Below are 13,867 nucleotides of genomic sequence, written 5' to 3' on the forward strand. Positions count from 1 at the left end.
GACAGTCGTGCATCGGGGGTGAAACGCGACTCGTCCATTCTGCCTTGTTGTCTGGACGCACATGCCCGCTCCTCTCTCCGCGCCTCTCCAGTTCTGATTTTCTTTTCTTAGGACACCTCTGCCTGCCACGGACAACTTGTACAGTCTGATACCCAGGACGCAGCGCGAATCTGGGCTGCAGGCATCGGTACTGCTACCTCTGTGCTTGTACGAGACGAGAGAAATGGCGAAGCAGACCCATCTTTTGCTCGACCGTTAGCCCGCCCACAGGAGAGAAGGGGAGGGGGGAGAGGCAGATCAATCAAACCTAATTCATCCAGTTCGCCCCAGAAAGGAGGAGACGCAAGGGCTGCCTTGGTCTCGCCGCCGTCCGTGGCGCGCGCCGAGACAACCTGAGAGATGGGAGCTGCTGGGAAGGCCAGGACGGCCAGGAAGGCCAGGAAGGCCAAGGATCGAAGGCTTGGGGTTCAAGGAGGAGCCGAGATGGTGATGCTGTGCCCACTCCACTCACGCGAGCATTGGCCAATCAGCGCCCGCCATTCCGGCACGTTCCTGAACGAGAAGCAGCCAAAGAAGAATGAGGACAAGAGGCACGCGAGCTGCTGTGGCCCGTGCTCTCCGGCCTTTTTGCGCATCATCTCTCCCTGATGTCCATGCTTGATCGCCATCCCACGATCAGCTCAACTCTCCCCACTTTGAGGTTGGCTGGCTGCCCCGGCTCTATTTACGGGGGTCGTTTCGAGACGAGAGCGTGAGGGTGAGGGTCTAGATGCTGCCCTGCCTGCTCTACCCTCCCCCCAAGATCACCACCCACCGAGCAAGTGCTTGCTTTGCTGGCGAACCCTTCGGCTACAGGCCCGGGGGTGCGGGAGGCGGACGCAAGATCCAAGAGCCTGAGCCGCATGACACGCCGGGTTCATTCATGGCCAGTGGCTCCAGCCACATGGTCCCTTCTCGACCTCTTGCCTGGCCTGGCCTGGCCTGACCTGGCACACACACACGTACATACTTGTACATAGCATCACACACAACACGCAGCCGCATATGAAAGAGTCCCACGCAACCGCCTGCTTCATATCCGCTGGTCCTTCGTGACAACAACCACCTGCTCGGCGGTAACATCCTGCAACAGCTGATGATCTTGCCCTGACTCGTCGGCGATACTCTCCGGACATTCTTCGTCCCAGCCAGCATTGATGTCTTTGATTTCCCACACACAGGGGGCCAGGCCCCAAGCCCTGCTCTTCGCTAACGACGATACCTAGGTACGTTCCATTTCGCTGGTGTCTCTTCTCGACGCAACAAATAGGCCACGTGCTCAGTCGAGATGATCAGCTCTGCTCTCGGCACTCGGTCAGTGCGTGCGGCTTATCTTCCCATGTGGACGCTAGCAGCTAGCATTTGGGGCTCCGACTACCCTTGCGTTTGGGCTGTCACCTAGCTTGGCGAGAGTCGACTATTTCCCATCAGAGACCCAAAACATGTTGTCATGCTCTTCTCTGCTCGGCGGGCGTGATAAAGAATCCTTCACCGAGGTAGGTAGACCGAGACACGTGACAGTTCATCACCACCACCGTCAGTGACAACTTTGATATCTGCAGGTGGTTATCGTGCTTTCAAAGTTCATTTATTCGTTTGTGCTCGAGGCAGTACTCTATCCTTACAATGGTATAATTTCAGCTTTGAGATTGTAATCAGTCACTCCCCGTGACACAACCGCCTCAAGCAGATTCCTCCTTTGGTCCTCGTCTTTTCACCCTCACCCACACCCACAGGTGTCCTCCGTCCTCCGTCCGTGCTCGCCAGTCTTAGGCCTCGTTACTCGGGTACTCGACCTTGGTCGTCGCGTTGAACTCCTCCTTGATGCTCCTCACGCTGACGAACCGGCCCAGGAGGTTCGGGCTGCCGGCCTTGTCGTTGGTGCCGCTGGCCCGCGCGCCGCCGAAGGGCTGCTGGCCGACGACGGCACCCGTGCTCTTGCAGTTGAGGTAGAAGTTGCCCGCGGCGTTGCGGAGCTTCTCCTCGGCGAAGCGCAGCGCCCTGCGGTCCGCCGCGAAGACGGAGCCCGTCAGGCCGTACTCGGACGTCGAGTCGACGAGCTCGCAGACCCGGGAGTAGGCCTCCTGGCCCGCGGCGTCGTCCCAGACGTGGATGGTGAGGACGGGGCCGAACAGCTCGGTAGAGAGCAGCTTGTGGCGCGGGTTGGTCGTCTTGTAGACGGTAGGGTGCACAAAGTAGCCCTTGGACTTGTCGTACTTGCCGCCCGTCACCAGCTCGAGCTCGCTGTCGCTCTTGGCCTCGTCAATGACGCCCGACAGCTTCTTGAAGGAGGCCTCGTGGATGACAGGGCCCATAAAGTTGGTGTGATCGCAGGGGTTGCCAAGCTTGAGCTTCTCGACCTCGGCCACCAGGCGGGTCTTGAACTCGGGCCACAGAGACGCGGGGACATAGGCGCGCGAGGTGGCGCTGCACTTCTGGCCCTGGAACTCAAAGGCACCGCGGACGGTCTGGATCACGGCATTCTCCAAATCAGCGGTCGGGTGGATGAGATGAAAGTTCTTGCCGCCCGTCTCGCCGACGATGCGGGGGTAGCCCGCGTACCGACCCTCGGCAGTGCCCTCGCCGATCTGGCCGTACAGCTTGCGGAAGACGGCCGTGCTGCCCGTGTAGTGGAGGGCGGCGAACTGCTTGTGCTGCAGCACAACGTTGGTGACCTCGACCGGGTCACCGGGCACGAACTGGATGACGTTGGGGGGCAGGCCAGCCTCGAGGAGAATCTGGTAGAGGAGCCAGTTGGAGGCAATGGCGAAGTCGGAGGGCTTCCAGACAACCACGTTGCCGAGCAGGGCCGGTGCGCCAGACAGGTTGCCGGCGATGGCGGTGAAGTTGAAGGGGCTGACGGCATACACGAAGCCCTCGAGCGGGCGGTACTCGCTCCTGTTCCACACACCCGCAGAGTGGTGCTGGGGCTGCTGGGCGTAGAGCTCCTCGGCGTACTGCACATTGAACCTCAGGAAGTCGCACAGCTCGGCGGCGGAGTCGATCTCGGCCTGCCAGGCGTTCTTGCCCTGGCCGAGCATGGTTGCCGCCATGATATCGTAGCGGTACTTGCCGGCGATGAGATCCGCCGCCTTGAGGAAGACGGCGGCACGGTCCGAGAAGGGCATCGACTCCCACTCCGGCTTGGCGGCGAGTGCGGCCTCGATGGCCTGGCTGACGTGCTCGGGGCTCGCCTTGTGGTAGGTCGCGAGTGTGGTGCCGTGGTCGGCCGGGTTCACTTGCTTTCCGGTGTTGGACGACTTGACCTGGTCGGTTCACATGTGGTGAGTATGCCGTTCACGATAGCTCAGGTGAGTGTGTAAAACAAGCTAGCCCATACCTCCTTGCCTCCAATGAAGAGGGGAACCTCGATAGAGCCGTTCTGCTGCATCCTCTCGAGTGCCGCCGTGAGGCCTGCCCTCTGTGCGGACCCCTTGGCGTAGTGGTGCTGGAAGCGCAGCTTATCAGTTACGATGTCATCACCATCTTAGAGCGGCATGCGACTCACGTTGGGCTCGTTAGAGACGGTAGGGATCTGGAAGCTAGCCATTGTCGACCTGCGGATCTGAATCGCCTGTGTGCATGTAGCTACAGATCGGGGTGCCAGCAGGCACCTGTTGGACTGGAGGTGGGCACGGCGCAGGCCGGCATTGAGCACGAGGCTCCCGACACGCCTCGAAGCCATCGCGGGGTATTCGGTTTTCCAAAGGGACGCTCTTGTAGAAAAAGGGAATGATTCCAGACGCCCACAAATGCAGTAAGAAAGAAGATCGATTGGGCAGCTTTACCGGGAATGATTGAGGCTCAAAAAAAAATGCTACGTGGTTCTGGAGGGCGTTTTCCCTTTATCGTGCTACATTTCTACGTCACTCACTCTCTGCACACCACCAGCGAGAGCGGGGAGAGAGAGACATCGCTGGATGCCGCTTTGTCGCGGCTCAAGACAGCAGCTCCAGGGTCCTGTGGGGAACTGATTGTCGGCATTGGCCAATGAGCGTCGGCCGCTTCCGTGCAGCGTCGCCGCTGATAAGGAAAGTGCCACCGAGAGCAGGTGAGGCCGGGCCGGGTTAGGAATTCTAAATCTCCCAAATCTCGTGGCCATGGGGCCACCGGATAGACAAATTTTGCCAATGCGATCTCGGAACCTGTGGTGTCGATGGAAAGCTTCGGTGTATCCTCTGATCGGATGGGATCCCGACAACTTGATGTAAAAAGGTGGATCAATCAGCCCCAGCCCGCTCACTCCAGCGACTGATGTCGTCGTTGAGAAGACGGGACATCCGAGAATTGATGGAAACAGGGCAAGTCATACACTGGATTCTTTCCACTTTACACGAATGACCATAGATGGTAGAAAAGTCGTCGTGGTCATGTCTGCTCGAAATGATAGCCAATGATCTTATTGACCGGGCAGTGTGTCTAGATACTCTTAGCACTCGAGTGGCCAACTGGTATTGGAAACTTCAGGCAACAGCTGATCTTGACAAGGCTATTAAGCTGACAGACAAAGACTTTATGCCAAAATACAGGGTGTACCATACATAATAAGTATCCACGCCGGCCGAGAATCTTTTAGGTCTTGTGTTTGTGTTTTCAAGTCGGACTGGTTGCTAGCTTACAGCATCCAGAGTGACAGCCATAACAGTATGTGCCGAAATGTATCCTGTTAACGCATTGAAGTTCCTAGAATAGGTACTTGTAGTATCTCTTGAAGAGGGTCATATTGATGATTGAGACTTGCAAGAGCAGCATCCTGCCCTAGCAAAAGAGTTTGCCTGTCTACAAGAGGAGCTCAACAACAACACAGCAGTCAAATGCTTCTGATCTCCTGGATGGTATTGGCTTGCCTGCTTGGCAGGTTCAAGTGATACTGCATCCGGAACCAAACATGATACTTGATGTGGCTTTGGAACGAATCTTCCAAGCGCCTGGGTTTACAAACGTTTTGGGTTTGCTTGGTAAAGAGGAAATACAAGAAGCCACTATAGATAGCCCTATTATTTTTTTTAGCATCAGTGTTTTTCGAGATGAAAAAATAAACATCGAGCAGGATGAAGTCTGATCATTTTCTCTACCATATCTTGAACCCCAGCAGATCACACACACCAGGCGACGAATGAGACGACCTGCGCCATCTGCAGTGCAATTGTAACCCCGGTCGCTAAATGCCTTCTCCTTACTGGCCCAGATGCAATAGGAGGGGACGAGTGAGTGTGTTGCCATGTGCTTCCTTCCCATTTGAAGCCTCAGTGGCCCCCTCTTTCCCCCTCTTCGAAGCTGACGGACGTCGCGGGCGCTGTGTCCGTCCCCTTGACAATCTGTTCTAATCTCAACTGTTGCCCTTGAAGGGGGATCGAGATGTCCACTACAACGATAGAAGTAGTAGCCGCCAGCTTGCCGGTAGATGAGCATCTGGCAAAGTTCCCGCCGTTCAAAGGGCCCAGAATCGGCGGCAACTTTGAGGTCGACGACAATGTCCTGGCCGGTATGAGACAGTCCATACGAGAAATCCCCGACGTGTGCTGACCCGACATAAAATCGCCAGCTCTTCCCGTCCCCGGAACGGAGGTTTTGCATGCCAACACCTACGGCAATTCTCTGTGGGGCCGCACGGCGAGGATCGTCTGCCGCACACCGGACGGCAAGACGGTCTCTTACTTTCACAAGGTTCGTCCGGAGCGTGCCTCGTGCCTGACCACATCATGGGCAGACCCCTCGGCTCCCTAGGCTGATTGGTGCTGACGGATTCAGTCCATCAAACATGAAATGAGCTTGCATATGATCGAGGCCGACTTTGAATCCCAAAAGGCCCTCCACAACGTGATCCCGACCTTGGCCCCAAAGGTCTTCACATGGGGGCCGTATAAGTCGGACCCGACATGCCACTTCATGCTGGCCGCGTTTCGGGAGGTGGGACAGCAGCCCCCGGAGCCTGTGAGGTTCACGGCACGCCTGGCCCAGCTCCATAAGGAATCCGTCTCGCCGACCGGCAAGTTTGGCTTCCACCTCAAGACGATGGCCGGCCCGATCAAGCAGCACAACGACGGGTGGAGCGACTCTTGGGAAGAGATCTTTGGTAACTTCCTGGGCCACCTTCTCGATCTTGACGGCGAGAAGAATAAGGCCTGGCCCGAGTTTGAACACATCAAGTATCTCACCAAGGTTCGCGTCATCCCGAGGCTTCTGCGACCCCTGCAGAGCAACGGCAGGTCCATCAAGCCCTGCCTGGTGCACGGGGACCTCTGGGACGGCAACTCGGCGACTGACATGCAGACGGGCGAGCCCTTCATTTTCGATCCAAAGTCCTTCTATGCGCACAACGAATACGAGACGGGCAACTGGCGGGCGCCTCGCCATCGCCTCAGCAGCAAGATCTATGTCCGCCAGTACCAGCGCAATTTCCCCGTGTCGGAGCCGGAGGAGGACTGGGATGCCAGGAATCTCCTGTACTCGCTGACCTACAACACGAGTGCCGCCATTCTCTACCCGGCGATGAAGCAGCGTGATGCGTAAGTCTCTGTCTCTTCTTTGCTCCCCGTCCGTGTGTGACTCTTGCAGCCCTGATGTAACCTACCTGGGTGCGGGGTCGCTGTCTGTCGCGTTCACTACGCCGCCACACGAAGCCATAAGAGAGCTGACCTTTGATTCCATCCATCCACGATTGACAGGATCTTCGAAGGCATGAAAGATCTCTGCACAAGGTTTTGCCATGAAGAACTCTTGACCCGGTTGCAGGGAGACACTGTGGGGAAGCAGCTGGATTACAAGGACCCAAATGACGATGACTTCTTTGGGCCAGAAGAGATGGAGTAAGGGACAGCCATCCCCCTGTTCGAGCCTGCATCTTCGACATGGACGGTCTCCTGCTCAACACTGAGGACATCTACACCCAGTGCGCGGACAATGTGTTGACCAAATACGGGCGCCCCAGGCTGCCCTGGTCGGTCAAGGCGAAACTGATGGGCGTTCCCGGCTCCTCCAACGGCGACGTCTTCCACGAGTGGGCCCAGCTTCCCATTGGCAGAGAGCAGTTCAAGAAGGAGCAGAACGAACAGCAACAGCTCTTGTTCGCCGAATCGCTGCCCCTTCACCTCAAAGGGGCGCAGAACGATAGCCACCAGCCCATCGAAATCGCCCTGGCGACGAGCAGCGAGGGCTACAACTATGACAGAAAAGCCACCAGGCCCGAGACCAAGAAGTTCCTGGACCTGATTCCAGAAAATAGACGCATCTTAGGTGATGACCCTCGTGTCAAGGACGGCCGTGGGAAACCCGCACCCGACATGTATCTCCTAGCGCTCGAGACGATCAACTCAACGCTGCCAGAGTCAGCGCCAAAGATCAAGCCAAACGAATGCCTCGTCTTCGAGGACAGTGTTCCAGGCGTGGAGGCTGGGCGACGGGCGGGCATGAGGGCTGTCTGGATTCCCCATGAAGGCCTTGCTGCAGAGTACAAGGGGAGGGAGAAGGAGGTCCTGGCTGGGAGGACCGGGCTCGTCAAGATCGGGGATGAGCATCAGCTCGGCCAGCTCGACGATGGCCGGGCTGAGCAGCTCGCCAGCTTAGAGGACTTTCCTTACGCGAAATACGGCATCCAGCCACCCGGGCTTGATCGATGAGGGACAGTCCAGCACTGGAGGGCTAGTACCTAACACCTTGGTAGGTAGGTACCCTAGCCAGGTAGGGGGGTTCCGTGGCACTATGCCAGCATCATTTCTTATGAGAGAAATCATGTTCATTGTGTTATATTTGTACTGCTGCTAAGGCCCCTAACAGGTGGCTAGACCTAGGAGATGCTGGCAGCAAAAATACAGTGGTGGTAGCATAGTGATCCTCTTAACATTTGAGCTGTTATGCATGATAGCGAGTGGAGCTGGCATGGGTCTGCAGATCACGGCCCGGGCCGTTGTCCGCGCTCCGTAATTAACTGGAGCCCCCTCTAAAATGCGAGCAGCCATCATTGAAACTAGCCCATGATGATCCATGATCTATCTGTCAACAAAGCGAGGCAGCCTGCTAGGTCGAGTGCATGCGGCCTAGACCAAGATACTTGTAACACTTGTAATCCGGGAGTCAAGGAACCAACCAGTGGGCGAGCAGCCAGCCCAAACCCTCCTATGTTCACCCAGGATGGCTATGCATCCTGCAACACGCACAAGAGCTTCGCGCCGCTGCTCATGATCAAGAGAGGAGAACCATGAGATTTCCCCAGTTGACGTCGATTTAATCATCAGCAGCGATCCGCCATGAGCCTTTCGAGGCTTCATTCCACCTCGGTCGATCATGGTCAGTCATCCTTCCTGCCTGTCGTCTTGTCTCTTCGAGGCTGCTTGCCAACTAATGCCCCATCGCATGTACCAGCTTCGCAAGTTCGGCAGAAGACGACAGGACCTCCCGTCGCAAGATCTCGACGAGCCCGAGGAAAGAGGGCCTTCCAAAAACTCTGACGAAGGCCACCACGGCTTCGATCGGCGGGCTTCGGAGTCCGCTGCCATCACCTCGTTCCCGCCCTCCAGCACCTCTGCCGGCTTGCGACCGGGAAACCCCCGACACGCCTCCGCCCCGCAAGAGCCCACATTGCCAGCTCGTCCCCGTATCCCCAAGTGCGATACTTCGCCTTCAATCAACAAGTTAGGCTTGTCACTTGTACACAGCGCGCCACAACCTCTCGCGGACGTCATTTTTGTTCATGGGCTGGGAGGCACGTCGAGGACGACCTGGTCATGGCAACACGATCCGCAATACTTCTGGCCATCGTGGCTGGCCGACGACGCCGAGCTGTGCCGTACGAGGATCTTCACCTTTGGGTACAATGCTGACTTCATCGGCCGAGACACGCCGTCTAATATCCTGGACTTTGCTCGCCAACTACTATTCCAGTTGAAGACGTATTCCGACGTCTGCGGCCTCGAGGACATAGCGATCGGAACAGTGAGCCTGCATCGCCCAACAAACCCCCCCGAAATAGAACGACAACTCACCTCGATGACAGTATCCTCTGATCTTTGTGATGCACTCAATGGGCGGCCTCGTTGTGAAGAAGGTTTGCAATGTTTCCCATGCCTTCCCAAAAGGGATACACATCTAATCTAGGTGCTGCTAGGCTCTTATCCTTGGAAAGTCAGATGAACTCTACCAGAATACCATTGCCCAGGTTCATGCTATGCTTTTCCTTGGTACGCCTCATCGCGGTTCTAATCATGCAGATTTTCTCAACAATATACTGCGCTCCATCCCGAGCTTCTCGAGCAAGTTGTACGTGACAGAGATGGAAACGGCGTCCACGTCGTTGCAAGACGTCAACGAACAGTTTCGCACTACTTGCGCCAATCTCGAGATAGTATCGCTGTATGAGAGCCACAAAACGAGCATCGGCATGGCGATTAAAAAACTGGTATGCCACGTAGACCCTCTACCGATGGTTTGATGTGCTCGTACTAAGCCAGTCAAGATTGTCGACAAAGAATCCGCTGTCCTTGGCTATCCAACTGAAATATCTAGTAGCCTGGACGCCGACCATCACGGAATGTGCAAGTTTAGCGGTCTGGAAGATCCAAACTTTGAACAAGTGAGGAACGTGCTTCGAATGTTTCTAAGAAAGTGTAGGCATGATGGTGAGCAGTATTGTTGTTTTACATTCTGGCTGTACACCTATGCCTAACTCGCAACGCAGCTGATGACGCTGAGCTTTCTGGGGATCCCCTGCGAATGGACTTTGTTCTGAATTCAAATACAAAAAAGCTGGAGAAGCTCTTCGGCATTCAAGATGATCCAAAGGACGATTACGAGACCGCACGAGATCGTATCATGGAAGGTACCTGCCGCTGGATCCTGCACCGCCACTCATATGGCAATTGGAGGCATGTCACTCAGAGCACATCTCGAATTCTGTGGCTCACCGGCTTGCCGGGCGCCGGGAAGTCGGTGTTATCAAGCTTCATCATCCATTCGCTTCAACGAGACCCTTCGATCAAGAACTGCGTATATCACTTCTTCAAATCAGACCATCAGAGAAAGCGAAGGATCAGCTACATGCTCTGCAGTATTGCATTCCAGTTATCCCTCTGCAACACAGCCGTCCAAGAAAGATTGATCGAGCTCGACGATGCAGATAGCATTTTCTTCAGCGATCAGAAGATCAACAGCATATGGGAGACAGTCTTCGAGGGCATACTATTTCGCCAGACTTTTGACGGCCCAATCTTTTGGATCATTGACGGTCTAGACGAAGCTGACCATCCTGAACTACTCGCCAACCTCCTCAGAAAGTTGCCATCGAACAACTTTTTTCGAATCATCATCGTCAGCAGGCCAGTCAGGGAAATTGCCATGCAGTCTCCCCCGAACATTGAGGTTGCCCATGATGAGATCACAGATGCTGACACTAGGGATGACATCCGAAACTACACGCAAGGCGTAATCTCTACTACCCTACACAACGATGCCATTCGTGAAGACGTAATCGACATAATCCTCACCAAGGCCCAAGGAGCATTTCTCTGGGTGACCTTGGCCCTGGATCAGCTAAAGGATAACTGGCATACTCGACACGACATCGATCAGATTCTGAACGACTTGCCGGAGGGCATGGAGTCTCTCTATTCTGGAATGCTTCAAACGGTCGCCCAACAGCCGGCCCGGCCTCGTGCCATTGCCTCGAGGGTGCTGACATGGGCAGTTTGCTCTTTCCATCCGCTCACGATTGCCGAGTTGAATATTGCCTTGGCTTCCGAGTTTGGCGAGTTCCTCAGCCTTGACAACACCATCAGGCAAATCTGCGGGAACTTCATCGTGGTTGAGAAAACCCGCGTCAAACTCATTCACGACACAGCCCGGCAGTTTTTATTGCATCAAAGTCCAGGGAAACCAATGAACTTTGACCTGAAGGCCGGCCACGAGCTCATTGCCGAGACCACCCTGAAATTTCTTACTGATCAGAAGAGGAACTGGAAGCGTACACTGGCACGAGCTCAGGTTGGCGCAACACCCACAACAAGAATAGCGGGTAGCCTGGCCCTGTTCAACAACCACCCGTTTCTCTCTTACGCGGTAAAGTGGTGGGCTTACCATGTAAGCCTCTCGGCAATTCACTCTGACCTTGTCCAACTCGTCCATGTTTTCCTCGATCAGATGTGCCTGGTATGGATCGATGCTGTGGCCCTACTCGGGGACATGAGGGTCTTGACACGCTCAGCCCGGAACTTGAAGCTCTTCGTCAAGCGAAAGAATAAAAAGACGTCACACGAGTCACTCAGAAGTCTTTATGGCTCCAGGGATGATGAGCTCAAACAATGGGCCAAAGACTTGATACGAATCGTTGGTCGATTCGGCGACACCCTTCTCGACAACCCCGCCTCTATATACAAGCACATTGTTCCATTCTGTCCGATGGGCTCAATAATCCGCCAAACATACGGAACCGCGAGCAGTTTTTCTGTGATTGGTATTTCCAGCGACGTGTGGGACGATTGCCTCGCTCGTCTCACGATGGGCACAGACGAGTTCCCGTCCACGGTCTTGTGCACAGGCGCTTTCTTTGTAACTTTGATCGGAAATGGCGTTTTGATCGTCTGGCATGCAGAGTCCTGTGAGACAAAGACAAGGCTGAATCACGGCGAATGGATCTCCGTTGTCGAAGGTAGCAGGTCTTCGTCCCTTCTGGCTACAGCTGGTTTACGATTCATTCGAGTCTGGGACGTTTCCACGGGCGAGGAGACGCACTGCATAGCCAAAGTATCCGACCGAAGGATCCTCGCCCTCTCGTTTGGAACCGGGGACGGGCAACTACTCATTGGCTACGACGACTCGTCACTCCAGTGCATAGACCTGACAACATCCAAGGCATCATGGAAACAAATTCTGGAAGAGCCAGGGGACTCGGAACATGCCTGTCCCCATCTGATCTCTATTAGCCCTAATCACTATCAGGTAATTGTCGGGTACCGCGGCAAGCCCATATTCTCATGGAACCTGGACGCCCTCGGTCATGGGCCCCTCGTCTGTACCCGCCCAGAAGACCGATCTGGATTGGGGCATGATTCCTCGTCGTGGAAGGCGGGAACACCGGAACGGGTCGTGTGGCGGCCTGGACTGCCAGCGGCTTTTGTCCTCTATAACGACACCGCGCTGTTTGAGTGGAACGTTGACCAAGACGCCCAACGCCCTATCCCCGGCATCCATGCTATTGAAATGGCGCTTAGTTCCGACGGCAATCTACTGTTGACGAGCGACCACAGCGGTACTCTCAAAGTCTGGACTGTCCCCGAATTCCGGTTGGCGTACCAGCTCCAGGAGCCGGACATGGTCCGGAGCCTTGCCTTCAGCCCCGACGGCCAGCGCTTCTATGATATTCGAGGCCCTCTTTGCAACGTATGGGGGCCTGATGCCCTGGTCCGAGTCGACGATTTAGATCGGGAAGAGGCGTCTTGCTCGCAAGACACGCTCACCTCTGAGCCCGTCTCGGCCGCTCATGGTGCAGAGCGTGCCCAAATCACAGCCATCGTCTGCGATGGGGACGACCGGTTCTACTGCGGCGGGAAAGACAGCGGGGTGGTCGTCCTGTACGAGGCATCTACAGGAAACAAGATCCGCAAGCTCTCTATGGACATGCGGCTATCGCTTCGGTGACAGAGGTTGCATGGTCGCGTACAAACCGGTTCATCGCATCTGCAGACGACTGTGGACGCGTGATAGGCCAAGCAGCTCCGGACACCGACCTCGGAGAACCCGAACTGGGGCGTTTTCCCTCTGCTTGATATCCGTCCCGGAGAGGCCATCTCTCAGCTCCTGTTCAGTCCTTCAGAGAGATATATCTGTTGGTTGCTTGTGCAAGCACAAGTACAGTCTGGAACTTGAGGACTCGAGAGGAGGTATGCCGGGCGGCGCCACCTGGCACAACCAACCATCGATGGCTGAATGGCCCGGGCGCGATGGACCAGATTCTATTGGTAAACTCTCGCGGCATCCGGAAGTTTGACTGGAAATCTTTGCAGGAAGCTAGCCCGACGACTCTGGAATCTATCGATGAGCTCCCAGCAGCAACACTCCAGGCACCGCTGCTGCCCGGCCTCGCACAGCTGAGCTTGGAGCGACCGCGCACTCCAGACCCGACATCCTCCATCGAGAGGCCGTTCCTCGTGAACGGCGCCCAGGTTGTGTTCGACACTTCCCCGGACGCAGCGAGAGACCGAACGTACATCTCTGAACGGAAGATCATGGTCGCCGAGATCCCAAACGGCCCCTCTCGGTCGTCGAGCGTTCGGCCGATCAGGGAGCTCGTCGACCACTGTGTAAACCGCCTCATCGGGTGCTTCAACGGCCACGTGGTCTTCCTGGACCGGAGCTACTGCTTCTGCACGTGGGACGTCCGAGCTGGCTCGCGGTCGCTGAAGCGGCACTTCTACCTCCCCAAGGACTGGCTCAGCCCCGACATGTTGAAACTATGTACTGTAAATGCGTCACGGGACGGTGCTCTGCCCCAAGAGCGGGGAGATTGCGGTGATACGGTCTGGGATCAAGTTGTGAGGAATATGGGTTTTTCCTGGTATGGGCTGAAGTAGACGTATCGTCTTGATAGCCTCCTATCCTATCCTGCTTGAATCTATAAGATCAGCCGTCCTCCCTGTTTCCAAGAACTTATAGCCCAAGTGAATGCCGAGATTGAGCGGCTCCCTTGCTTTGCCAGGAGTTTTCAAAGATGAGAACGGTCAACAAGTGTAAAGGCCATATATCCAGCGGTGACATTAGATGGTGGAAAATATATGAACCATACCAAACAACTCCAGGACTACACCAAAAGAGTCTCTAATTAAACAGCTATTTCACTATC

The 13,867-nt window shown here is 55.6% G+C and overlaps 3 protein-coding genes across 3 annotated transcripts; 2 read left to right on the plus strand and 1 right to left on the minus strand.

The window, feature by feature from the left end:
• Window positions 1–1,808: 1,808 nt before the first annotated feature.
• On the minus strand, window positions 1,809–3,724 carry E0L32_003646 (uncharacterized protein; the record flags this gene model as incomplete). The annotated part of the gene is made up of 3 exons (XM_031137969.1): window positions 1,809–3,305; window positions 3,380–3,487; window positions 3,548–3,724. The coding sequence occupies 3 exons, from the start codon at window positions 3,722–3,724 to the stop codon at window positions 1,809–1,811; spliced, it is 1,782 nt and encodes a 593-aa protein (XP_030998416.1).
• A 1,673-nt stretch (window positions 3,725–5,397) lies between these two features.
• Window positions 5,398–7,658, plus strand: E0L32_003647 (uncharacterized protein; the record flags this gene model as incomplete). The annotated part of the gene is made up of 4 exons (XM_031137970.1): window positions 5,398–5,524; window positions 5,585–5,706; window positions 5,791–6,548; window positions 6,839–7,658. The coding sequence occupies 4 exons, from the start codon at window positions 5,398–5,400 to the stop codon at window positions 7,656–7,658; spliced, it is 1,827 nt and encodes a 608-aa protein (XP_030998417.1).
• Window positions 7,659–8,322: 664 nt separating this feature from the next.
• Window positions 8,323–13,598, plus strand: E0L32_003648 (uncharacterized protein; the record flags this gene model as incomplete). Its single annotated transcript, XM_031137971.1, has 6 exons — window positions 8,323–8,970; window positions 9,032–9,082; window positions 9,143–9,433; window positions 9,491–9,653; window positions 9,713–12,662; window positions 12,878–13,598. 6 exons carry the CDS (start codon window positions 8,323–8,325, stop codon window positions 13,596–13,598), a joined length of 4,824 nt encoding a protein of 1,607 aa, XP_030998418.1.
• Between the last annotated feature and the right edge of the window lie 269 nt (window positions 13,599–13,867).

The sequence above is a fragment of the Thyridium curvatum genome (assembly GCF_004353045.1).
Source record: "Thyridium curvatum strain D216 chromosome Unknown NODE_16_length_530760_cov_82.129700, whole genome shotgun sequence".
NCBI classification, from domain to species: domain Eukaryota; kingdom Fungi; phylum Ascomycota; class Sordariomycetes; order Thyridiales; family Thyridiaceae; genus Thyridium; species Thyridium curvatum.